Below are 26,657 nucleotides of genomic sequence, written 5' to 3' on the forward strand. Positions count from 1 at the left end.
AAAAAAATGTATTTTTAATTTAGGATAAAGTAGTATGGTAGTAATGTTATTCTATTCTTATAAACATTAAACAAAAAAAATAGAAAATAAGATGACACCATTTATTGGACTAACCTAATACTTTTTTTTTTTACTAGTTTTTTGAGATTGAAGCCTCCTTCGTCAGGTCAGAACAGAATACCATAACAGCAGTATATTATCCTGATCTGAGGAAGGAAGTTTTGGCCTCTGAAAGCTAGTTGAAAAATGTATTACATTAGTCCAATAAAAAGATATTGCCATATTTCCATATTTTTGCTTTATTTTTATTTGTTAATTTGTAATGTGATTGGAATATGTCATATTTTAACATTTACATCTGCTATCTTTACATTTGGCATATATTTTAATGTTGCATTGGAAAGTCTAGTTTCTTGGGGTTCGGTTTAATTTCAGAAGTTCTTAAAATCATATTAGTGTATTTTTAAGAATATGGGTTGAAGAAAATTTAAATACTTTACATATGACTGTACATCTGAGGTATGTCTAGTTATATTGCTGTAATTCATAAGCATTGTATTTTTGTCTACGTATTTCTATTTTTAGTTCATGGTTACTTATTCTATACCTGGTGAGGGTCTATCTGTCTGTGTGAAAGACTAGGTATTCTGTTAACATTGAATGTCTATGTAAGGCTGATCTGTTCTAATCCGGCTTGTTTAGTTTTACAATATTGATATTCTAGTGCCCCTGCATTGTTTACGCTGCTGCCCTTGCTGTGTGACTCCTGGAAGTTAGTGCTATTATGGTATTGTAGAATTGTTCTTTAGGTCCTAAGTGACATTTTTTGTGTTTTATATCACTTTTTTATGTGTGGTACTAGTCTTCGGGATGTGATTTTTAGATCACACCTTTCTCGGCAGCAGCTCAAGGCGAGTTACTTTCAGATACAATAGGTATTTTCCTGTCCCTGGCGAGTTCACAATCTAAGGGCTACTCCCTACACTAAGGATTTTAACCTTCCCAATCACACTCCATTCAACCGTACCTTGGCCCTGCCTTAACCCCACCCACTATTTAGCCCCACCCATCTTAGCCTCCCCAAACAGTTGAGTCACCGACCGCCTATGATAGCAGATTAAGAATGTTTAAATGGATATTAGAGAACAGAAAACTTTAGGTCAGATAGTCAAAAGCCAATCCGGATAATGGCGGCCATTATCCAGATAAATGCATGAGCCAGCACTATATTCGCTGGCACTGTCTGGATATTTCCCTTGCATATCTTTACAGACTACCTGGACTTCAACCCTCCTAATTCTATAACTGAGCACCTATTCTCGGGTGCCACTTCGTGTGTAATTGTACAGACTTTTGCGATTAAGTGTAAGTGGCAACAAATTAACTAAGTGCTATTCTGTAAGTGGCATAGCACGTAAATGCAAATGGGGCATTCACATAGGTGGCGCATGGAAGGAACATAGGTGATTTTGCCACTTACACATACTGTAAATTATGCCCATAGTAACACCGGGTCTATGGCTGGTATAACTGCAGGCACTTAAAGGTTAGGCCAGGGGCGTAACCAGAAAGCAGATTTTGGGCGGGCCTAGGCAAGAACTAGGTGGGCACCAAGTGTTCTCCCCCACCCCAACCACCAAAAAAAAAAAATCTCAGCTGGCGGGAAAATGCTTCTTTCCACCTTGGCAGTCTGCAGCAGGCATGCGCTGAAAACTGAGCATGCGCAGGTGCTGGTATCGTGGAGAGTAGCGTTTTCGTTACCATCAGGGGGAAGCCTTCAGCTGGCAGAGCTTGGGATCCCCACCAGCTACCACTAAATATGTGTTGGGTGGGCCCGAGCCCTAAGTGGGTGGGCCCGGGCCCACCCAGGCCCACCTGTGGCTACGCCACTGGGTTAGGCATGCTAGTGTTGAGTTAGCTACTATTTCATAATGGAATCTTGGTGCCCAGATGCCATGATACAATAGGCTCTCACCGTGTGGCTTTGGAGTGAATAAATGTAGGTGCCACATATATAATTGTACCTTATGTGGTAGTGCCATGCATTGCATGGCTGGAACGAGGGTGGAATTGATGGTAAACCAGAAAGTGGCACTATTCAGACCACTATTTATTTAGATTTTGCTCACACCTTCTTCAGTAGTAGCTCAAGGTGAGTTACATTCAGGTACTCTGGATATTTCTCTGTCCCAGGAGGGCTCACAATCTAAGTTTGTACCTGAGGCAATGGAGGGTTAAGTGACTTGCCCAAGGTCACAAGGAGCAGCAGCGGGATTTGAACTGGCCACCTCTGGACCAGTGCTCTAACCACTAGGCCACTCCTAAACCAGCAATGTTGTTGTCCTGTCCCTTATCCATTTAGTTTTCTGGATAGCAGTGACACTCTCCAATCTGCCTGGATATTCAGCACCTGCTGCAAGTTCAGTTACTGGCACTGAACAGCCATGTTTTGTTTAAAAACAATGCTAAGCCTGGTGGCTGAAGTCTAACTTAGCTTTAAAGACACTGGCTTCACTTTACGGTTAGGGGCCAGGGTCTTGGATTTTCTTTTCTGTCGCCCCCTCCTCCTGAACAATGAATCCTGGCAGCCATGCGTTTCAGTTTTCCCCAGTGCAGCTGGTGCATCACTTCCCTTTGGCTTAGCTCAGCTCAGTGAAGTTTGTGAGCCAAGAGAAGGGGAAATAATGAATCAAAATGCTGAGGAAGTTTAGGACAAAGGGATATGTGAAAAGCAGACAGCACTCACAGGCTAACTGCTGGGATCATCACACTTTCAAATGGAAGCAAAAAGCTACAGGATGATGGTGTCAACACAGGCATCTAATGGTCAGGGCTGGCTCTAGGGATTGTGGCTCCCTGAGCCAACTTTTGCATCAGCACCCCCCAAACACAAACATCGGCATCCTCCCCCACCCCCCCCACACACACACAGCCATTGGAGCCGACTCTGTGGGTGCTGTGGGTACTTGAGCACCCCCAATATTGAGAAAATTCCTTGTATGTGTCCAGGGAGTGGTCGTTTCCATTGGGCTTAGCACCCCCAATAATTTTGAAAAGTTGGCTCCTATGCACACAGCATCCTTCCAGCCAGTCAGTTCCCTGCCCCCATCCCACCGGCCCTCCCGCATTAGCTGCCCTGATATAGCAGCTTGAACCTCTAGAAGTGGTACTGCTAGACTGCCACTAGGGGTCAGAAGGCAGTCTCCAGGGCAGGAATGAGTTGGAATCATTCCTGCCCCTCTCACTCCCAGGATGACAGGGGCAGAGTGATCCATAGTTGGGAAGGACATTCAGGCATCGTGCCCACTGTACCACCAGGGATTTGAGGTTCCCCTCCCCCCCCCCCCCCCCCCAACAAGGGGATTCCAGGGGATTTCAGATTCCCTGCATGCTGAGGGAGGAGGGTTAGAGTGGGGACCTGTGAGGGGCAGTTTCAAAAAGGACTCTGGGGCTGGGCTGGGAGAAGGATGTGCAGCATGCCACAGCAGAGGGTGGGAATGGCAGCAGACAGTCCTGAAGCAGCCTCTGTTTCCCAGCCTGGCTACCAAACTGGGTTAATATGAAAAAAACAAAAAAAGGAAGCTGGGTTGGTGACGTTAGAGGCTGGGAATTTTGGTGCCCTTAATTGCTAGTGTTCTGAGCCGGTGCCTCGCCTGACCCATGGGTTAAGCTAGCTCTGCTAATGGCCTTGTTTTGATATTACTTCACTTAATGGGACATCATCTCACTATCCATTTGCTGCTTGTTAATGAGACCCATATTTGAATCTCAGTCAACCCACAGATCAAGAACTATAGATTTAAATCACTTCTGAAAACCCATTATTTTACCCAAGTTTTTCCTTCAGTTAACCAAGAACTGATACATGATGGAAAATGATGCCCTTTGCTGCCATGAATGGCTTGAGGCACCATCCTCCCGCTTTATTTCCTAATGCTCAAAGCTAATACCGTGCATATTATTTGCATACTATTAGCATTGAGCATTAGGAAGTAATTCATTACTGCTGTTGTTCGGTATTTTCCAGCGCTAGAGTTTTGAGCATCTAAGCCCAGGAGCATTGGTTTCCTTGACCATTAATGAATATAGGCCTTTTGAAGTGGAAAGTCTCACAGTCACCTCTTTCAGCACCCCCCACGTGCACATCCCTTCTCCTTACTAAATCACAACCTCATGCCTAGCTGACTCAAAAGTTCATCACAGACGTGTTGAGTGAGACCACTAGAAACATATCACTTCAACTTGTTTGCAGACCTCTATTTAGTACATACATAAGTACATAAGTAATGCCATACTGGGAAAAGACCAAGGGTCCATCGAGCCCAGCATCCTGTCCACGACAGCGGCCAATCCAGGCCAAGGGCACCTGGCAAGCTTCCCAAACGTACAAACAATGAAAACTGGAATGACTCAAAATGCTGTGAAATGAAGCTCATAAAGTATTCTCTGGTATGCAAAAATACTTTATAAAAAGCACAAGTAGAGAATACATGAGAAGTAAGTTTGTCCCCGTTCCACATGCTCTGGATAAGCTATTTTCCATCTTTTTTGGTTAATTCTAGGGCTATGCATTCATTTGAGGTGACATGGGAAATATCACTGATATTTTTCACAGAAGAAAAGATATGCAGGAGGAGTAGCCTAGTGGTTAGTGCAGTAGACTTTGATCCTAGGGAACTGGGTTCAATTCCTTCTGCAGCTCCTTGTAACTCTGGACAAGTCACTTAACCCTCCATTGCCCCAGGTACAAAATAAGTACCTGTATATGTAAAGTGCTTTGATTGTAGCCACAGAAAGACAGTATATAAAGCCCCGTTCCCCTCCCCCCCCCCAAATGAATCAAGACAGTGAATCAGCCCCCTTTCAACCTCAGTTCATGTTCTCTAATTCTGCAACCTTCCCTCTTGAAAAGGTTGGTTTTTATATAAATACCACCTTCATATCTCTATGGTGAAGCCCTTGCATATATGGACACCCTTGTCAGCTTACCACCTCGAAACTCTCACAGATCAGCTTGCTTGTACTTAAATCTGCATTACCCAATCTACAGTGGCCTCAAGTATAAAACCACCTACGCCTCCACCTGTTCCTATATTAGCGCACAACTGTGGAATGGTCTACCTAAATTTGTGAAAATTACCCCTGATCATCTGACCTTCAAAAAATATCTTAAGACTTTCTTATCTGGAAAAGCTTACGCTCAAGACCCGCCCCGCATCTCTTCCTATTGAATTCAATTTCTGTTTCCGCATTTCCCCACCTCTGCTATTACTCTCTAGCCTCTTTCACTACAATGTCATTGACTGTTTGCTGTAGATTTGATGTATGATTTCTGTAAATTACTGTAAGCCACATTGGGCCTGCCAGTGGGTGGGAAAATGTGGGATATAAATGCTATAAATAAATAAATATCACCCATGTCTCTCCTTTCCTCCAGTATGTACATTTTCAGGTCATCAAGTCTCTCCTCATATATCTCGTGGCGCAAACCCCATTCCATTTTCGTTGCTTTTCTCTGAACCACTTCAGTCTTTTTATGTACTTAGCAAGATGCAGCCTCCAAAACTGAACACAATACTCAAAGTCGGGCCTCACCAACGACTTGTACAGAGGCATCAACTCCTCCTTTCTTCTGCTGGTTATACCCCTCTCTATGCGTGTTTTATATATATTTTTAAGTAGGCACTTAATTTCCTTTATAAAATAGGCATCTTAAAGGATGCTTTTAGTATTACCTTCATGGTGCATTATACTGTACAATTTATTATTTAATTATTTATGACATTTGTACCCCCACATTTTCCCGTACATTTTCGAGTTCAGTGTGGCTAACAAGCTACAGTGGGGGAAATAAGTATTTGATCCCTTGCTGATTTTGTAAGTTTGCCCACTGACAAAGACATGAGCAGCCCATAATTGAAGGGTAGGTTATTGGTAACAGTGAGAGATAGCACATCACAAATTAAATCCGGAAAATCACATTGTGGAAAGTATATGAATTTATTTGCATTCTGCAGAGGGAAATAAGTATTTGATCCCCCACCAACCAGTAAGAGATCTGGCCCCTACAGACCAGGTAGATGCTCCAAATCAACTCGTTACCTGCATGACAGACAGCTGTCGGCAATGGTCACCTGTATGAAAGACACCTGTCCACAGACTCAGTGAATCAGTCAGACTCTAACCTCTACAAAATGGCCAAGAGCAAGGAGCTGTCTAAGGATGTCAGGGACAAGATCATACACCTGCACAAGGCTGGAATGGGCTACAAAACCATCAGTAAGACGCTGGGCGAGAAGGAGACAACTGTTGGTGCCATAGTAAGAAAATGGAAGAAGTACAAAATGACTGTCAATCGACAAAGATCTGGGGCTCCACGCAAAATCTCACCTCGTGGGGTATCCTTGATCATGAGGAAGGTTAGAAATCAGCCTACAACTACAAGGGGGGAACTTGTCAATGATCTCAAGGCAGCTGGGACCACTGTCACCACGAAAACCATTGGTAACACATTACGACATAACTGATTGCAATCCTGCAGTGCCCGCAAGGTCCCCCTGCTCCGGAAGGCACATGTGACGGCCCGTCTGAAGTTTGCCAGTGAACACCTGGATGATGCCGAGAGTGATTGGGAGAAGGTGCTGTGGTCAGATGAGACAAAAATTGAGCTCTTTGGCATGAACTCAACTCGCCGTGTTTGGAGGAAGAGAAATGCTGCCTATGACCCAAAGAACACCGTCCCCACTGTCAAGCATGGAGGTGGAAATGTTATGTTTTGGGGGTGTTTCTCTGCTAAGGGCACAGGACTACTTCACCGCATCAATGGGAGAATGGATGGGGCCATGTACCGTACAATTCTGAGTGACAACCTCCTTCCCTCCGCCAGGGCCTTAAAAATGGGTCGTGGCTGGGTCTTCCAGCACGACAATGACCCAAAACATACAGCCAAGGCAACAAAGGAGTGGCTCAGGAAGAAGCACATTAGGGTCATGGAGTGGCCTAGCCAGTCACCAGACCTTAATCCCATTGAAAACTTATGGAGGGAGCTGAAGCTGCGAGTTGCCAAGCGACAGCCCAGAACTCTTAATGATTTAGAGATGATCTGCAAAGAGGAGTGGACCAAAATTCCTCCTGACATGTGTGCAAACCTCATCATCAACTACAGAAGACGTCTGACCGCTGTGCTTGCCAACAAGGGTTTTGCCACCAAGTATTAGGTCTTGTTTGCCAGAGGGATTAAATACTTATTTCCCTCTGCAGAATGCAAATAAATTCATATACTTTCCACAATGTGATTTTCTGTGCTATCTCTCACTGTTACCAATAACCTACCCTTCAATTATGGGCTGCTCATGTCTTTGTCAGTGGGCAAACTTACAAAATCAGCAAGGGATCAAATACTTATTTCCCCCACTGTAAATACATAAACCCACACATGTCAATAATAGATATTAACAAAATTGCCCCCCTCAAAAAAAAAAGCCCACAAATGACTAATAGACTACTGTAACTCATTGTACAAAGGTGTCCAATGGAAAGATCTTTGACAACTTCACTTAGTACTGAATACAGCGATTCGTTTAATCAACAAAGTTTGATGACATCACACGGCTTCTAAAGTCAGCCAACTGGCTTCCTATTCCACACAGAATTATGTACAAATTATTACTTCTAGTGTGTAAAACATTATCTTCCGGTGAACCCGTCTACCTTTTTCGACACTTAATTCAATATTTCCTCTCCCGTACTTTTAGATCTCTTCAGCAGAATTGATTAATCACACCCACCGATAAAGAAATAAAACATGAACACATCAGAACATCTACATTCTCTGTGCAAGGGCCATATCTATGGAATTCTTTACCTTCACAGCTTCGGCCACAAACGTCTCTTGCTCAATTCAAAAGTGACCTAAAAATATTCCTTTTTAATGATGCATTCTGTTAACTCCCATATCTGCCTGGAGGACCATTCAGGGTTTTCAGGGAAGACATTAGAGCTTACCTTTAAGCTTGACCCTCCCCCCTTCTTTCCTTCATTATTGGAGTTCTACCCCCAACCCTAACACTATCTTTCATATGTTGATTCCTGTTTTTTAACTTATTATCACTAGATTCTATTTTCAAAGAGAATTTTAATTGTGTCACTAACCTTCAGAAGCTGGTACATCTGTAAGGCGGGGTAGTAAATATTAATAAACTTGAAACATAAAACTTGGAATGAACATGGGAAACTACAGAAAACTATTTTTTATGTTCCTGCAGAATCCTAGTTAATTAAACTACAGTCGGGGAGAGAGAGAATACATAATTGTCTTCTCCCTTCTGCTCTTTGGAAGCCACCACATAGCCCAGACACCAAAATGATATTCTGCAAGTCTTAGAAAAACACTGAAAAGATTTTTTTTTTTTAAATACAAGATGCATTGTAAAGCCAAATGATTGTGATGGGCCCCAGGAAAGAAGTGTACGATGTGCTATAGTGGAAGCTAGACTGTTTTGGCTGCAGCTGCAAGGCCATTGCACTGCTCTCTCGATTTGGTGTACATGATATTTCCATTTGGTTATCTGAATATTGTGTGCAATTTTGGTCATCACATCTCAAAAAAGATATAGCAGAATTGGGAAATGATAAAGGGGATGGGATAACTTCCCTATGAGGAAAGACTAAAGGGGATGAGATAACTTCCCTATGAGGAAAAGCTAAAACAGATAGAGCTCTTCAGCTTGCAGAAGAGAGGAGATATGATAGAAGTCTATAAAATACTGTGTGGCGTGCAAATGGTAGACATGAATTGTTTGTTAACTCTTTCCAAAAATACTAGGACTCAGGGACACACAATGAAGCTACTAAGTAGTAAATTTAGAACAAATTGGGGGAAATATTGCTTCATTCAAAGTATAATTAAACTCTGGAATTCATTGCCAGATAATGTGGTAAAAGCCGTTAGCTTAGCAGGGTTTTAAAAAGATTTGAATAATTTCCTAAAAGAAAAGTCCATAAGCTATTATTAAGATAGGAAAATCCACTATTTTTTTCAAGGATAAGCAGCATAAAATCTGTTTTACTCCTTTGGTATTTTGCCGGGTACTTGTGACCGGATTGACCACTGTTGGAAACAGGATACTGGGCTTGATGGACTTTTGATCTGTCCCAGTATGCCAAGGCTTATGTTCTTATGTAAATATGTGGACCTCCATAGTATTTGCTCTGCCTGCCTGCCCAGTATATTTATATGCCCTGAAACATTTGCTTGGTGTTTGTATCAGACACTGCTCATGCACAGAGCCTGTTGTTTAAGGTTAGTAATTCATTTCCTGTTTTCACAGGAAAACAGACAACCTGCTTTTCAAAGAGAATTTTAATTGTGTCACCAGCCTTCAGAAGCTGGGCTACATCTATTAGTGATCAGAGGTGTGAAACCTGGAGATCATAGGTCCAGTCCCACCCAGGATTTATTATAAACTAAAATGTAGTGAATGTGTTGCCTTTAAAGACTATACACAATGGAAGTATGAAAAGTGCCCTTTTATACTCACAATAGCAGTAATCCTCACCTTGAACAAGTCCTATGTAAATTCCACCTTCCTCTGGAGTCAGGTATTGTAAGCTGTCAGTTGCTATACCTCTGTGATTTATCTCATTCAGGGGCGCTTTTAAAAAGGCGCATAAGGTCTATGTGCATGCAGCGCAAGTCAATTGTCTTTGCCCTGTCAGACAAATTATTTATGAGTCTGTAGATCTTGGCCCGGTATGGTTCTTTCTGCAAAACATTGAGGATTAGTTTTCGAATGGAGTTATGTGTTTATCCGCAGCCGATAGATGTATAAGTCTGGTATCTGTATTTTCAAACACGATGGGGGAGGTTCTATAACATAGGCGCTACCATTTAGGCCACTATTTTACACATAAATGTTAGAGTACTAGCATATATGTGTTTAAGCACGCATCTGTGTGCGTGTATGCTTGCATTCTTCCTATGCGCTTTTCTGTACCAATGCTCATAACTTGCACAGAACAAGGGCAGGAGCCAAACTCACAGAAGTTACATGCATTCCTCTGGTACCTAAGTACTCTTAGCTGGGAGTGGTTGGTGCAGCGGGCTTTAATCCTGGCAACCTGGGTTCAATTCCCACTGCAGCTCCTTGTGACCTTGGGCAAGTCACTCAACCCTCCATTGCCCCAGGTACAAAAAAATTAGATTGTGAGCCCCCTATGGACAGAGAAAGTACCTGTATATAATGTGTACAGCACTGTGTATGTCTAGTAGTGCTATAGAAATCATTAATAGTAGTATAGTATTAGAAATTACTACCCAGCTATGTGCCTGTAAGTAATTCCAAGCTTGTTGTGTGCCGAAAACCCATGGTAGAAAATAATGTTCTATTTCCTACTGTGGGACTTTCCCGGCGGTAATAGGCAATTCAGCCCTTACCGCTAAGTCAATGGATGGAGTTAAGAGTTTGGGAGCCCTTTTACAAAGGCGCACCAAAAAGTGGCCCACGGTAGTGTGGGCGCATGTATTGGACACGTGCTGGACTATTTCTCCACCGCTCCTGGAAAAAAAGGGGGGTGGGTTGGAGCGGGAAATGGACGTGCGGCAAAATGAAAACCAGCGCCTGTATATTTAAGGCCTGAGCCCTTAATCCCACCCATTGACTTGGCGGTAAGGGCTCACATGGTACCGTCCAGTGCGCACCAGCTGCTGATTAGCTCCGGAAATAGAAAATTATTTTCTACTGTGGGTTTTCGGCGCATGCCAAACTCAGAATTACTGCCAGGCGCACATACTAGCCGGCAGGGCGTAGCTAGACCTCACAGTGGGAGGGGTCCAGAGCCCGAGGTTTGGGGCACATTTAGGAAAAGCTGGACGCACGTGTTAATCTGTATTTTAGTCCTTTACAGCTGGGGAAGTGAAGATTCAGGAATGTGTGTGCTGATCTTTTAGCATTCCTGGGTGGCAAGTCAATAAGGTCTGACATGTAGACCGGCGCATCTCCATAAATGATTTTATGAACCAGGGTGCAGATCTTAAACGTAATACGTTCTTTGAGTGGAAGCCAGTGTAGTTTTTCTCTTAGGGGTTTGGCACTTTCGTATTTTGTTTTTCCAAATATGAGTCTGGCTGCAGTGTTTTGGGCTGTTTGAAGTTTCTTGATGATTTGCTCTTTACATCCGGCATATTCATATTCATATGCATATTCATTGTGGATATCCTGAATACCTGACTGGCAAGGGGTGCTCCAGGGCCGGACTTTGAGACACTGGCTTAACACACCGCAGTAAAAAGGCCCCTAAGTTATAGAAATCATGTTGACACTCATATTTTTGTTTCTGTCTGAAGGTGTGAAGTTTCTCCATGCTACAAGCCTGAAAGCTTGGAAACCAGACAGCTGAAGAAACCCCCATCATACCAGTTTCCCCCAAGCAAGTCAGAATTTTGCTCCCTTCTTTGTCTGCCTATTGCTACTTTCAGTGGAGCATTACCGTAGACCAACCTGAAGGAAACCGTGAAGTGAGGAGAGTCGGGAAGAGCCAATTCTATCCTTTTTCCCTGTGTAGATGATATGTCGTCCAGTGTGAATCAGCGCCTCAGCAGAAATTCACTGAACGCAAGTACAGGAAAGGAAATTGGAAGATTTCTCTGACCAGCACACTGATAAAATTTGGCAAGCTGGAAGTTTGGTACAAAGGATGAACAACTCGAAATTGCTTCCGTGGACAAAATGACACCACAGCCAAGCATTGCCAGACTCTGCCAGGAAACCCTCTCACAGCAAACACGTACACGCTCACAAGTGTTGTGGACAAAAAAAAAAAGTTGCACGCTGTTAATATACCCCGTTTGGCAGTTATGGCTCCAAGCAGCAGCAGCAGCAGCATCACAATTATAATAGGCCATATGGACCCTCTTCAGCAGGTCAGAAGTTTTTGGAATGTTTTGATTTTTATGCCTTAATCACTGTGCTATTTTTTTGTTGTTTTTATTTTGTAACTCTCCTTCACATGACCACTTCCTGGTGCAAAAGCTGACAGATGGCGTAACAATGACTGTAAATCTCATGTGGTAATGACATTGGAGATGCAGTTGTATGAAGCCACCCGCTCATGTACAGTACCAAACTGCGCTCGCGCGGAAGCTTGTCTTTGTGTGTCATACCTGCAGATAATGTTCTCATGGACTTACCTTTTTTGGAAAACATTATTTTTTGAACAGTATAGCAGTTGTGCTAAACTAGAATGATGAAGCATGAACCAGCAAGAGCCAAATATTAGTTCGGTCTATGAAGTACTGGTGGAATTGGGTTGCACTAATTGTTTTCTCATACGGAAAATCCCACCAGCATAATTGCTTCTTTGCACAAATCCTGTAACGGTGATTTTCTTTATTGTCATGTTTCAATGTCTTGGTGTCATTGTTTGTTTTATTCTGTTTGCACTGAAAGCTGTACAGGAGGGTGCCAGAAAATAGAGAGGAACATATTTAATCAGTTTACCATGATCCACTGTAAATTACTATGTTAAAACATAGTAAATGATGGCAGATAAAGACCTGTACAGTCCATCCAGACTGCCCAACAAGATAAACTCATTTAACATGGTATGTGATACCAGGGGCGTATCTGCGTGGGGCCACAGGGGCCTGGGCCCCCGCAGATTTCGCCCTGGACCCCCCTACTGCCGCCGTGGGTACCTTTGCTGGCGGGGGACCCCAACCCCCACCAGCCGAGGTCCGCTTCCTCCTGCCGCTGCGAGGTTTTTTAAGTTCATCGGGATTCGTCCTCCGTCACTCTGTGCTGCTGTTCAAAGAAGCTGCTAGCTGAATGCAGTTTTCGGACTGAGTCTGACGTCGCTGCTGCACGTTGTACATGAGTCTGACGTCCTGCACGTACAACGTGCAGCAGCGACGTCAGACTCAGTCCGAAACTGCATTCAGCTAGCAGCTTCTTTGAACAGCAGCACAGAGTGACGGAGGACGAATCCCGTTGAAGAACTTAAAAAACCTCGCAGCGGCAGCAGGAAGCGGACCTCGGCTGGTGGGGGTTGGGGTCCCCCACCAGCAAAGGTACCCACGGCGGCAGGGGGGGGGTCGGAAATGGCGGCGGCGGCGGGGGGGGGGCTATAATGTGCCCCCTCACTCTGGCTTCGGCCCCCGCTACCGCCGACTTTCAGATACGCCCCTGTGTGATACTTTATACCCGAGTTTGATTTGGCTTTGCCATTCTCAGGGCACAGACTGTAGAAGTCTGCCCAGCACTGTTCTTTTTCTAGGTTCTGAAGCTAACGTCAAAACCCCTTAAAATTTACACTCCAGCCCATCCATATCTATTCAGTCACGATCAGGGCGTAGCCCGTAAAAGTTTGCCCAGCACCGGTTTTGCTTCCCAAGTACCGGCGTCGCCACCTAATCTCCGCTAAGATTCCGTGGATCCATTCCTTCTAAACAGGATTCCTTTGTGTTTATCCCACACATGTTTGAATTCCATTACCGTTTTCATCTCCACCACCTCCCGGCTTTGGCCAATCAGATCACTTGTTTTAGTACGCGGAAAGTATATAATGACAGGTTTTCAGAAATGCTGCAATAATTTAAGTACTAGGTGGGTTGTGAAGCCAGTACCCCCTGCTTTGTCAATTATCTGTGGCAGTAACCACCAAATTTGGCTTTTGCTGTGGATTTGCAGCAAGCTACCTACTGTTGGCGCTCTCCTACCTCCTGCTACTTCTGATGATGCTGTTGCCATCTTGATGACTTCCTTTGGCAGGTGCCTCTTGAATCTCCCTGTTACACCTGTCTGTTTCCTCTTCTATCCGCAGACTTTTGCATCCACTTTCTCCTCCTTTCTGCAAGACATGAGGAGACAACAGTGACAGTATTTTCTTAGTAGTGGCTGCACAGAAAGGTGGAAGTAAAACGGGTGTCTGGCAGGGATGGTAGACTAAATGGGGGGGGGACAGTTCTAGAAGAAAAAAGTGGGCAAAAGACTGGCGAGGAGAAAAGGAAGGTGATGTGAAGTTGGAGTAATTGGATGTCAGGGGAAAGAATAGATGGGAAGGGTGTTATGAAAATAAAGGATAAAGACTGGAAAGCAGGGAGGGTGCAAGGGGTGAGAGACCGAGATGTAAGGGGAGAAATGAGAAGGGAGAAGAGCATGTGAAACTAGAAGGAAAAATAGGAAATGAAGGGTGAAAAAAGAAAGGAGAGAGAGAAAAAAGACTGATGGTGAAGGAGGATGACAAGAGGAGGAAAGTGAACCTGCATAGGATGGTGCAAGCTTCATGTCTCTGGCCAGGTGGTATTGGAATGCCTGTATAATATATGTAAACCGCCTCAATTTGTTCCTTGATAAGAGGTGGTGAATCAAATTGATAGAAACTTAACTTAAACTTGAACTTAAAAGATGAGAGAAGGAATGGAGCAAAGTGTGAAAACTGGAGGTTGAAGAAATGAAGGCATGTGGGAATCAAAAAGGAACCTTAGATAGGATGGAAGAGGGAATGGTAAAGAAAACTGAAATGGAAAATAGAAAGAAATGAAAAAAAAAAAAGAAATAATTCAAGACTGGAAATCTTATTTTTAGGGCAATCTTTACTTTACACCTTATATTCAGATCTTGTCCATACAGGGTCTGAACCTATACTTGGCACCGTAAAGTATAGCGCAGATGGAAAGCACACCTACATGTATTCTATAAACCACACTTAAAATTTTGCACAGTTTATGGAATACGTGTAACGCCGTCCATGCGACTAAAACTTAGGCGCAGCCATTTATAGCATGAAAAGCTGGTGTAAATGTCTACGCCTAACTTTAGGTGTGGAACGGGTTATTCTATAGCACTGCACATTAATTTTAGGAATGCCCATGACCCGCTCATGCTCCTCCCATGGCCAAGCCTGTTAATATCCAATTATCCGAGCTGATTGACTTGTTAACCAATTAAGTTGAAAACACAAAAATCTAAATATGCAAAGATTTGTGCGCGTAACTCTAGCCGCACTATATGGAATTTGTAGGACATTGCGTAGTTCTGTTAGCTCCATATTAGCATTATAAGTGCGCTGTATGACTGTCTTAGACAGGAAAGAATGCCAGCTCCTCACCCTACAGAACTGATGCCTCTTCAGGACTGCAAATGGAAATACTTAAATATAGCAGACCTACAGTTAACTAAGCAATCTTTTCTGCTTAACTTTAGATCCAATATTAGTCCCCGTGAATACCTGTTTAAATATCAGCCCAAATTGACCTTAGTGGTGAAGAAAGGGAGAAGAGTACAGGTCAACCTTGTCCTGAAATATGAGATTGCCCAGTTGGCAGGTACAAACAGGTAGAGTGGGTGGACCAACTGGTCCTTTTCAGGCAACACTTTCTAGGTCACTTTTTTTCTATAACTATTAGTTTATTACAGCAGAGATCAGTGGTATTTACTCTCATATTCACTCCTAGGCCTCAAGGGCCATCAAAGGTCAGATGGTCAGGATATCCCAAATGAAAGGGAAGACTTGCATACAATGGAGGTAGTAGGCATGCAGATCTCTCTCCTGCATATTCATTATGGATAGCGTGTAAACCTGATACATTGTAAGACCTTGAAGACCAAGGTTCTAGATCATTCTGTTGCACAACTAATTCGACAAAGATCTCTTCTGATTAACTGTAGCTCATCCCATTACAGTCATTCCTGGCCATCAACTTTTTAATTTAATTCTAAACTCATCTATAGGAACTAATGATTACTCAACTTGGCGCTGTAAAGTAATTTTATTTTATATAGAAATTTTAAGTATGTACGTAATAAAAGTTGTAGCTTATTTATTTTTTATTATACAATTTTGTGTTTAGTTACTTTTGTCCGACTACACAAGATATTCCTAAATCATCCTCTGCTAGCCAACTTAAAGACTATTTAAAAAAAATAAGAAATGGTATTTAGAGTTTCTGAAATAATTGTAAACTTAATATGTTGTCTATTTGTGAACTGAAGTTTTTGTCATCCACTTACCCTTATGCAAGATATTATGGATAGCTTTGGTGTGTTTTAGATTGTCACTGAACGATAAAATTGTGATTACCTCATCTTCAAGGAGGATTTAAATATACTAAAACTAGTTACAGTTTTGGAATAGGAATGAATAATATTTCCAGGGTACTTATAAGAAAGTAACTTTTGCAACTGGAAATCACTGTGATTAAAGTTAACACAGGGGTGGGCAACCATGGGCTAAGGTCCACAACCTAGTTGGATTTTCAAGGTTTCCCCAATGAATATACATAAGATCTATTTGCATACAATGGAAGCAATACATGCAAATCAATCTTATGCATATTGTCAGCAGGCCCCCACCTTCCAGGCCTTCCTGCAGGTATGAATTCGTCTGACCCTGGAAGGGCCCTTCCCTGGACACAGCACTCCCAGAAGCAGACTCCAAAAATATGCTTAAAACCACTTTATTCCATCAGCAAGGCCAAGACATTTCCTCTTCCAAACACAGTCCTTGGTTACAGCACATATCACCCCTTCTTCCTTCCCCCTGCCGGCCACAGTTTCTGGATACAGTTTAAATCATTCACTGCTTCCCCAGCATGGCCTGATTCCTGGACACAGTTTTAAATCACTCACTGTTTCACCAGCATGGCACCACTTCTGGACACAGTTTAAATTACCCACTGCTTCCTAGCATGGCATGACTTCTGGACACAGTTTAAATCACTCACTGCTTCCCCAGCATGGCATGACTTCTGGGCACAGTTTAAATCACTCACTGCCTCCCCAGCATGGCATGACTTCTGGACATAGTTCAAGATTCCTGGACACAGTTCAAGTCACTACCTGTTTCTCCAGCTGGGTCTGACTTCTGGCCACAGCTGAAATCATTCACAGCTTTACAGCATGGCACCTCTCTCCCCCTTGAGTGGAACAGCTGCTTAACTTTTCCTCCAAGCTTTCCCCAGCCTTGAAGAAGGTTTGTTATGAAGCCTTTCAACTTCTTCCCTTGTACCTGAGCTAGAGCACCAGTCTCCATGGGCTCACTTCCCCATTCATCTTGGACTTGGATCTCCTCTCCAACCTCTTTCTCCCCCTCCCATTCCATGGGCTCCTCTCCCTTTATGGTGCCCCGCTGGTCCTCTCCCTCCTGAATATTCCTCCTCAGCCAATCCCCCTCCTCTCCCTTGGGATCCTGGGACTTGTAGTTCCATTGCTGCTCCCTTTGCTTGCCCCCAGGGCTTTGCAGGGGTTCTTGGGAACTGTAGTCCTCCTCCCTTCTCCGGCTCTTGGGAAACATATGCCTCCATGGGGGCGTGGCTTCCCATCCCCTAGGATCCTGGGAATTGTAGTTGGAATCCCAGGTATGAAACCTACCCATCTTGCTCCTCAGCCGGATCCCTTCTTCCCTGACCCTCACAATATTCATTGTGCAAATCTTGAAAACCTGGCTGGGTTGTGGCCTTTGAGGATTATGATTGCCCACCCCTGAACTAACAAGTTGAAATGAAAGTGTAATTTATTTTATGAATGCATCCTCGAGGAACTTATTATGTACTGTCCACCCTAGAGTTCTCTCCAACCCCTGCCTTTAATTGCTGGTCCTCAGCCATCAGAGCCTCAGAACTGGCCTGCGATGGCTTAGTCCAGAGGTAGAGGATAGAGGAGTGGGAACAGAACCAGGCTGTTCAAAAAACAGACCGAAGACGTACAATATTTGAAGTATAATTTATTGAAAGAAGACTCTACAAGGTACCCTGTTTCGGCACTAGGACGATGTCAAAAGAACAGTAGGCTTTATTATGACATCCAAGACTTGACACAAGCCGTGTTTCAGCCTGAAAAGGCCTTCTTCAGGAGTTTTTTGATGGATGTAAGGTAATGCTTAGCTAGCCTTTGTGAAATTCACGTGGTGAATAATGCCTGACTGCTTCCTATTAGTGATAACATTAAAAACGCTTAGACTCCCCAAAAGGCTTACAACTTAACTTTATACTTGAGGCAGTGGAGGGTAATGAGACAGGCCTCAGGTCACAAGGAGTATAAGGTCTGGCTTCCTACGGCTCTTCCCATTAGGGTACTTCTTCACTTTACAACAGCTTTTTATATGGGTAGATTTTCAAAACATAGGTATGTTCATTAAAGGGCTGCTGAAACAGACAACTAACTGGATAATACAGGTGCTAACAGTTAATATAGGAAACGCTTCCTAAATAGAAGGCAGAAGAGCTCCCACATCAATTCTTTTGCAGGTACCTGCAATTAAAACTACAGAAAAAGCCCTAAAATATGCCTCATTCAATCTGGGTTTAGCGTGTGGGTCCATATTAAGCCCAGATTTTACTGAAGCTTAGTATACTGACCCCATAATAAGCCAAATTCTATAAATGGCGCCTTTAAAAAATCAGCACTGAAAAACCACGTGGTTAGCGTGATTCTATAAACTATGCCTAAAGTGAGGCATAGTTTATAGAATATGCCTACATGCCATTCTTGTGACTAAAATTTAGGAGCACCCATTTAGGCCACCTAAAACCAGGCCTAAATATCTGTGCCTAAGTTAGGTGCTGATCGGGTGTATTCTATAATAGTGCACATAGTTTTTTTTAAACACTCACAACCCGCTCATTCCACGCCTATGGCCATGCCCCCTTTTTTACTGCACAAATTAGAATTTACCCATGCACCATGTTGTAGAATACGCCTAGAAAGGTGTGTGTTTAAATTTTAACTAAAGCTAATTAGTGCCACTAATTGGTTATTAACTACCAATTATTGGCACTGATTGACTTGTTAATTAAGTCATGCATGCAATTTGGCCATGCAGCCAAATTAGCATGCACAACGTGAAGCGCCATATTTATTTATTTATTTGTTGCATTTGTATCCCACATTTTCCCACCCATTCGCAGGCTCAGTGTGGCTTACATAGTACCATCAAAGGCGTTTGCCCAGTTGGTGGATAACAAATACAAAGTTGTATAGTGATCGTATGAGGTATAAGTGGAGGGTCGGAATGGATGAAGATTGCGTGATGTCCTGTTCAATCATAGTCATGCTGTATTGGTAGGTGAAGAGAGTTACGTGGGGTCGTTGGGGTAGACCTTTTTGAAGAGGTAGGTTTTTAGTGATTTCCTGAAGTTCAAGTGGTCGTGGATTGTTTTCACAACTTTTGGGAGCCCATTTCATAGTTGTGCGCTTATGTAGGAGAAGCCAGCTGTGTAAGTTGTTTTGTGTTTCAGTCCCTTGCAATTTGGGTAGTGTAGGTTTAGGTAGGATCTTGACGATCTGACTTTGTTTCTTATTGGTAAGTCTATAATGTCTGTCATGTATCCTGGGACTATGCCGTATATGATTTTATGGACTAAGGTGCAGATTTTGAAGATATAATTTGAGGGAATGTGCATAGACTTGAAAGTACAATATGAGGATAATTTTATAGCACCTAAGCTAATGGGGCGCCTGGTTTTTTGCTTATTTTATGACGATATATAGAGGCTTATTTTCAAATCACTTAGACTTACATAGTTCCACATGTAACTTTGTAAGTCTAAGTGCTTTGAAAATACACCTCATAGTATGGAACTTTGTAAGTCTAAGTAAACTTCCTCTTTGCAAAGCTGTGCAAAGTCCCTGGGCAACAAAATACTAGCACAGGTCCTGCAGAAATTGAAAACACAGACTTGCAGATCCAAAGTCCTTAATTCGTGTTAGCCCCAGATTCAGGAACTGAGCCTGGATTTCCTGCATGGTAACATAAAACAGTGATGCTTGAGGAAAATATGCTTCCAATCAATTTTTCAAGGAGTTTCCACAGAAAGTTATCATCAGATAATGCCCTGGAGCTGGTTGCGTGCTACACATTGCTTTCACTGGTACAATGTAATCATAGCCTCTGACGAGGTGAAGAGAGAGTCACAACTCTTACCCCCCTTTTCCTTTTCTCTTAAATAAAACAGTCACAGTCGACTGCACATAAAATAGGTCACAATCTCACTGCTTCTATGGTTTACTTAAAAGATATCTAGAATTTTTATTGCACTTGTGCACTGGGAAAAGCAGAGATAAGAGCTTTGGGGGGTGCAATTCTACAATTCAGTACCTCCATTTAGGCACCCCTGAGATGCACAGCGGGAACTAGTTACATGGGTTCTAGTATAGAATATTAGCATAACCCGGTATTGGTGCACCTCACTTGTACCCACAGGCACACCAGCCATAGACCTTGTATAATTGCAAGCACTAAAGGCAGATTCAGTAAATGGTGCCAAAAATTGGAGCTAAATGGAATTCTATAAAGGGTGCTCCAGGATGGGCACCGTTCATTAAATAGTACGTAGAATAGGGATCTTCACTCAACTTTGGGGCACGAGGATTTACACCAACTGAAAAAAGGTATAAATCTGAGCGTACAAGTTGGGCCTGGAACTGCACTATGATATAACAATGTGCACACGTTAAGGGAATGCCCCTGATCTACCCATGTCCCTCCCGTTGTTATGCCCCCTTTGCAGATCTGTGTGGAAACACTTAGATGCTATCCTATAAATGGGTGTGTAACTGTGTTTTTTACGTGGATCTGCTATTTCTGCCCTGTTTGGTGCTTTGCATCCATTAGAATGCTTTTCCACGCTGAAACCTTGGCACGGAAGTAGCACCTAACCTTAGGTGCCATATATAGAATTTGGGGGTAAATACAGAAGGAATGCATGTAACTTACAGTATTCTGTCAGTTACGTGTATAACTTGGAGCCCCCCACATATATATCCCACTCCCCTTTTTGCAATATGTGCTACATAAGAACAGCCATACTGCGTCAGACCAATGGTCCGTCTAGCCCAGTATCCTACTTCCAGCAGTGGTCAATGCAGGTCACAAGTACCTGGCAGAAACCCAAGTAGTAGCAACATTCCATGTAGAACCCCAAAGAGTATCAAGATTCCATTCAGAATCTCCAGGTAGAATCTCAAATAGTAGCAAGATTCCATGCTACCAATCCCAGGGCAAGCAGTGGTTTCCCCAATGTCCATCTCAATTACAGACTATGGACTTTTCCTCCAGGAACTTGTCCAAACCTTTTTTAAACCCAGACACGCTAACTGCCATTACCACATCCTCCAGCAATGAGTTCCAGAGTTTAACTATTCATTCAGTGAAAAAATATTTCCTCCTGTTTATTTTTAAAATATTTCAATGCAATTTAATTGATTGTCCCCCTGGTCTTTGTATTTTTTGAATGAGTGAAAAATCGATTCACCTCCACCCGCACCACACCACTCAGGATTTTGTAGACCTCAATCAAGCTACATGTATAAGTGGGAGCCACACAGTATTTACACCTCATTCCCCCGCCCCCCCCCCCTTTGCAAATCTACACTATGTAAGTTATGTGAATCATTATAGAATAGTGTTTAGGCACCCTGCTGGCACCTTTGTATGAGCTAGTATTGTGTACATTTACACGGGTAAAGGGTGCATATATGCAGGTGTTCAGTTACAGAATTTGCCCTTTTAGTAAATATTTCTGGAAGTTCTCTGCTTGTGATTTCAAACTAACTGAAATATCTCAATATGAATGTACTGTATTTCTGATGCCACACTGAATAACCAATTGAGGCCAGTGTTAGGGGATGGTAAACATGGAAATTGCCCTGGGCCCCCATATCATAGGAGGCCCCAAGCCTGCCTCAAGCTTTCAGGCCCCCTCTCTGGTTTCTGCCCTGGGCCCCTGAATATCTAACACCAGTTCTAAAACCAAAGCCATACATTCATAGATGCTGATTTTTCACCACATCATTAGTGATCTGCCTTTAAATTACAAAATCATCTGAAAGCATTTTCAGGTAATATGGTCTATTGGTTACAGCAGAGGATCACAATCAGGAGAAGTTCTGCAAAGTGGATGAAAATCCCAGCTTGGAGTTCTCTCTCCTTGTTTCACTTTAAAGGGAAAGTGAGGGGATGGGATTTGATATGCCACCTTTCTGTGCTTACAATTAAAGCGATTAACATATTATATAAACTAAACATGACCAAGACTGAGCTTCTTATCTTTTCCCCTAAACCAACCTCTCCTCCTCCCACATTCTCTATTTCTGTGGATCACTCTCATCCTTCCTGTCTCATCAGCTCATAACCTTGGGATCATCTTCGACTCCTCCCTCTCCTTCTCTGCACATATTCAACAGACTGCTAAAACCTGTGGTTTCTTTCTCTATAATATCAGCAAAATTCACCCTTTCCTTTCTGAGCACACTACCAGAACCCTCATCCATGCTCTTATCACCTCTCGCTTAGTCTATTGCAACTTGCTTCTCACATGTCTCCCACTTAGCCATCTCTCTCCTCTTCAATCTGTTCAAAATTCTGCTGCACGACTAATATTCCGCCAGGGTCGTTAGGCTCATATTAGCCCTCTCCTCAAGTCACTTCACTGGCTTCCTATCCGTTTCCGCATACAGTTCAAACTCCTCTTATTGACCTATAAGTGCATTCACTCTGCAGCTCCTCAGTACTTCTCCACTCTCATCTCTCCCTACATTCCTCCCAGGGAACTCCATTCACTGGGTAAATCTCTCTTATCTGCACTCTTCTCCTCCACTGCTAACTCCAGACTCCGTTCCTTTTATCTTGCTGCACTATTTGCCTAGAATAGACTTCCTGAACTGGTACATCAAGCTCCATCGCCGACCGTCTTCAAATCTAAGCTAAAAGCCCACCTTTTTGATGCTGCTTTTAACTCCTAACCCTTGTTCAGTTGTTCAGAACCCTTATTTTGTCATCCTCACTTTAATATACCCTTATCTCTTATTTGTCCTGTTTGTCCTAATTAGATTGTAAGCTCTGTCGAGCAGGGACTGTCTCTTCATGTTCAATAGTACAGCGCTGCGTACGTCTAGTAGCGCTATAGAAATGATAAGTAGTAGTAGTGTATACAGGTACTTATTTTGTACCTGGGACAATGAAGGGTTAAGTCACAAAGAGCTGCACTGGCAATTGAACCCAGTTTTCCAGGTTCTCAGGCCACTGCACTAACCACTAGACTTTACATGACTATAACAGGCAAATATTTCCACTTCTCCCTTCTCCTTTCTCTTTCTTATTCCAATATGAAAAATCTGATGTGTTGCAATTTAGATGTAAGTGGGGATAGCCTTTTGATGAAATGCACTATGTAAATAAATAACTATTAGAATCAAAACTGGGGTACCTCTAATACCTATCTAGCTTTACGGGAGGGGCTGGTGTCAGTTCTGTCTAGAACTGGGAAGATAAGAATGATGGGAGTTCACGATGAAAAAATAAATCAAGAAAGATGAATATGTTTTTCTTGCACAATATTAAGACCCCTTCCCCTGTCTCAGTTCTTTTTCTTATGAAGCACTCAGTCAAAGAACGGCTTGGTCTTAGGATCAAGCTCCTGCTAAGATGAAAGTTTCAGGCTGAATGCTGTGCTGCAATAATTCTTCAATACTTTAAACTTTGGGTTTATGGAAGATTTCAAACCAAAAAATGGCGACTTTTCTCAAAACTTTCTGATCCAATGTAAATGTATATTTATCTGTGCATATAATCATAAAAAATACAAATCAAGAGAATATAAGAGTAGAATTTGTGTTTTATTACTGTCTCATCTATTAATATCAAACAGGCTTTGTGGTAGATGTGGGCTGAAAAAGAAACACAATTGTTGGTCATGATCACAAACCCCGTCCAAGCAACAAGAGGGTAATTCTATAAGGCATCATGAATGCACCTATTTATAACCTATTCTGTTAAGAAATGTAGGTGCTACTGTTCTTTACAGAATATTAACATAACTGGATAGATATTCACATAGGGACCCTTTTACTAAAGGGTTGTCACACAGGAGCACTGATAAAGTGGCCGTCCAAAATTTGCGGCATCGACTCTTGCCGGTTGGACGGCCACTTTATCAGTGCTCCTGTTCTGTCGAGGATATCACAAGGATTTAACGTCAAGAACCTCAACAACAATCTTGTTGTTAAGCTTTTCTGCCATAACATTTGAGATTCACCAGACCACTGAGGCAGGCCCTTTGGCCGAAACACAGCCGTGTCGGGTCGTCTTTTAAGCTGTTTTTCCAATAAAAACCACTTGATATCCTCCTTGGATCTACCTCACTTTTGTTTGCCTGTTGTTCACAATCACGTGAGGTTTGCTCCTCTTTTTTTGTTTTGTCTATGCCTAGACTGGGACCATAGTACTCTATAATTTATGTGTGAATGCGTGCACCTCACTAAAATCCACCCATGAAGACATTCACCTGCAAAGTACATGCCATGGAATATTGATGCATACTTACAAAATGGTGTATAGCCAAATTATTGTCACATACACATGAGACGGGAACACTTATCCCTGTAAATGACAAGAATGCTGACATGTACGCATGTGTTCGACACCTAAATCAAGGCAGCTCCTTATTGAATTATCCCCTACGGTTCAAGAATCATAACTGAGGATACTGTGACTCTAAATTCAAGATAATCAAAACTCGACCTTCAAGAAGGTATCCAAATAAGGGGTGAGGTTTGTGATCAGAAAATCACATTGTTTTTTTCACCCCATGTCATGTTTGTAGTTTGACCGTTTAGGAACGGCATTGTTTCTGTTAAGGAACCATTTTGTAACATAATCTGTACACTATAGATTAACTTGTAAATGTTTCTTTACTCTGAAAGAGAGATTTTTAAATAAATTTGATTTTTATTTAAAACATGACTACTGCATTTCTGTGTATGTCTGACAGGGATCAGTTTTTTCCCTGCAGTTTTGTGAGGTAGTTTTAGGAGATGGGCAATTTGAGGGGTGAAGGGACCATTTTTGGGGGTAGTTGTGGGTGTGGGATACTTTGGGGGGGGGACAGGACATTTACAGGGAAAGATTTGGATAGTGAAGCAATTTGGGGGGGTGAGACAGTTATGGGTGATAGTTCTGGGGGGAGCAATGGAAGGGGGCAATTGCAAGGGGCAGTTTTGGGGTGCAGAGGCATTTAGAAAGGAGGAATTCCCTAACTGCTGTGTTTTACTATATGTAAGTTTCTATGCTGCAGAAAATGGAACTTCTCCCATAGAAATGTATTGGGACGGGGGGGGGGGGGAGTTATTTCTCTGGAATCCTCCAGTCTGATCAGGCCCATTTTTGAACTTGGTATGTCTTTTCACCAGTCCCCCACCCCCAGGCAAGTTTCATCCCATTACATTACATTTTCAGAGCTATTTTGCCCCAAACAGACAGACATTCTCAACCCCTTTTGTACAATTATTTCCAAATTCTTTGAGTTGGAAAGAATAAGAAGACGTGGGGGAGATAACAAGGAGGGAAAGGTGAATAAAGGGTGATGAGAGATGAGAAGAGATGACTGGAAAGGGATGATTGAAGTAAGAATCAGTGTGGGCATGACTGGGGTTATAGAGAAATGGAGCACAATGAGATAAAAAGTCAAGAATCAATGTCAGAGGAGAAAAAAAAAACAGAAAACCCTGGAAAAAGAATTTTAAAAGATCAATGAAGAAAAAGAGATCAAAACCAACATGATAAGAAAAAATAAAATGTCAAGACAAAGGTAGAATCAACTCTTTTATTTTCACTTCAGTGCTTGCAATATACCTTCTTTGGAAATATGCATCTGTTTTATTTTTGCATTTTGCTAGGTACAGAAGAAAATGCAATTCTCATTGTGTTTATCCAGTTTTGCATTGCATGCAGAGACTGATTTCTTGGAATTGCCATTTCAGCTTTTATCTGCACATTTCAAATTTGTGTCCAGATCTCTGTATTAGGTCTGCCCGTGTGCTGTTGGTGTAACCGAGAGAGATTCTGCTAGTGTGGCATTCCTGCGAAGCGACTGACTTGCTCTGTTTTTCTTGTCTGGGGTATATTGGTATTCTAGGACTTGATGTAAAAGCGGGGTGGTAAGACAGTTTCACTACATATGTGCTAAGGGCTAAATTTAGTAAATGGCACCCCCCAAAAAATGAGCGCCAAGCTCTATTCTATAATCAGCGCTCCGAGTTGAGCACTGTTTGCAGAGTAGCACTTAGAGGCGGGATCCGTGCACAATTTTGGGCACGAGGATTTACACCAACTAAAACATGGTGTAAATCCTCTCGCCTAAATTGTGCACTGATCTGCTATATTCAATAACTATGCACAAATTCTAGGAGCACCGCTAACCTGACCGTGCTCCTCCCATGGCTATTCCCCCTTTTTGGATCCACATGTAAAAATTAATAGAATACAGGCTACAATGATGCACACGTAAATTTAAATTGTTGCCAATTAGCACCAATAATTAATTGTTAGCATCCAATTATTGATGCTAATTGGCTCATAGTCAATTAAATTATGCTCGCAACTTTAAGGCCTATATATAGAATTTATTAGTAAATGTGTTTTATACAGGGTTTTATTTTGTGCTATATGCCTGGCAATAGAGGGAGATAATACTCGTGTTGCTTAGGTGACTGGAAATTGAATACATTTTATGGTGAGTTGTGACATCTAGGTCTTCCTTGTCTCCATGTCTGTCAGTACCATAATCCCGTTGTTTTGCTGGTATAGCAGCAATGTTATAATGCTTCATAACGCTTACATAACTTTCAGTGGATGACCTGTGCTACCTTATTGTGCCTTTGTGTATT

The 26,657-nt window shown here is 42.5% G+C and overlaps 1 protein-coding gene across 1 annotated transcript in view; it reads left to right on the plus strand.

Moving 5' to 3' along the window:
• The window catches only part of PIK3R5 (phosphoinositide-3-kinase regulatory subunit 5), a 174,934-nt gene extending 162,352 nt beyond the window's left edge, over positions 1–12,582 (plus strand). Inside the window, exon 19 of the mRNA XM_030206308.1 lies at positions 11,345–12,582. Coding sequence (XP_030062168.1) covers positions 11,345–11,492 — 148 coding nt within the window. The 3' untranslated portion in view covers positions 11,493–12,582. The remainder of the gene's footprint in view (positions 1–11,344) is intronic.
• Positions 12,583–26,657: the final 14,075 nt, after the last annotated feature.

Source organism: Microcaecilia unicolor, chromosome 6, assembly GCF_901765095.1.
Source record: "Microcaecilia unicolor chromosome 6, aMicUni1.1, whole genome shotgun sequence".
Taxonomy (NCBI): Eukaryota; Metazoa; Chordata; class Amphibia; order Gymnophiona; family Siphonopidae; genus Microcaecilia; species Microcaecilia unicolor.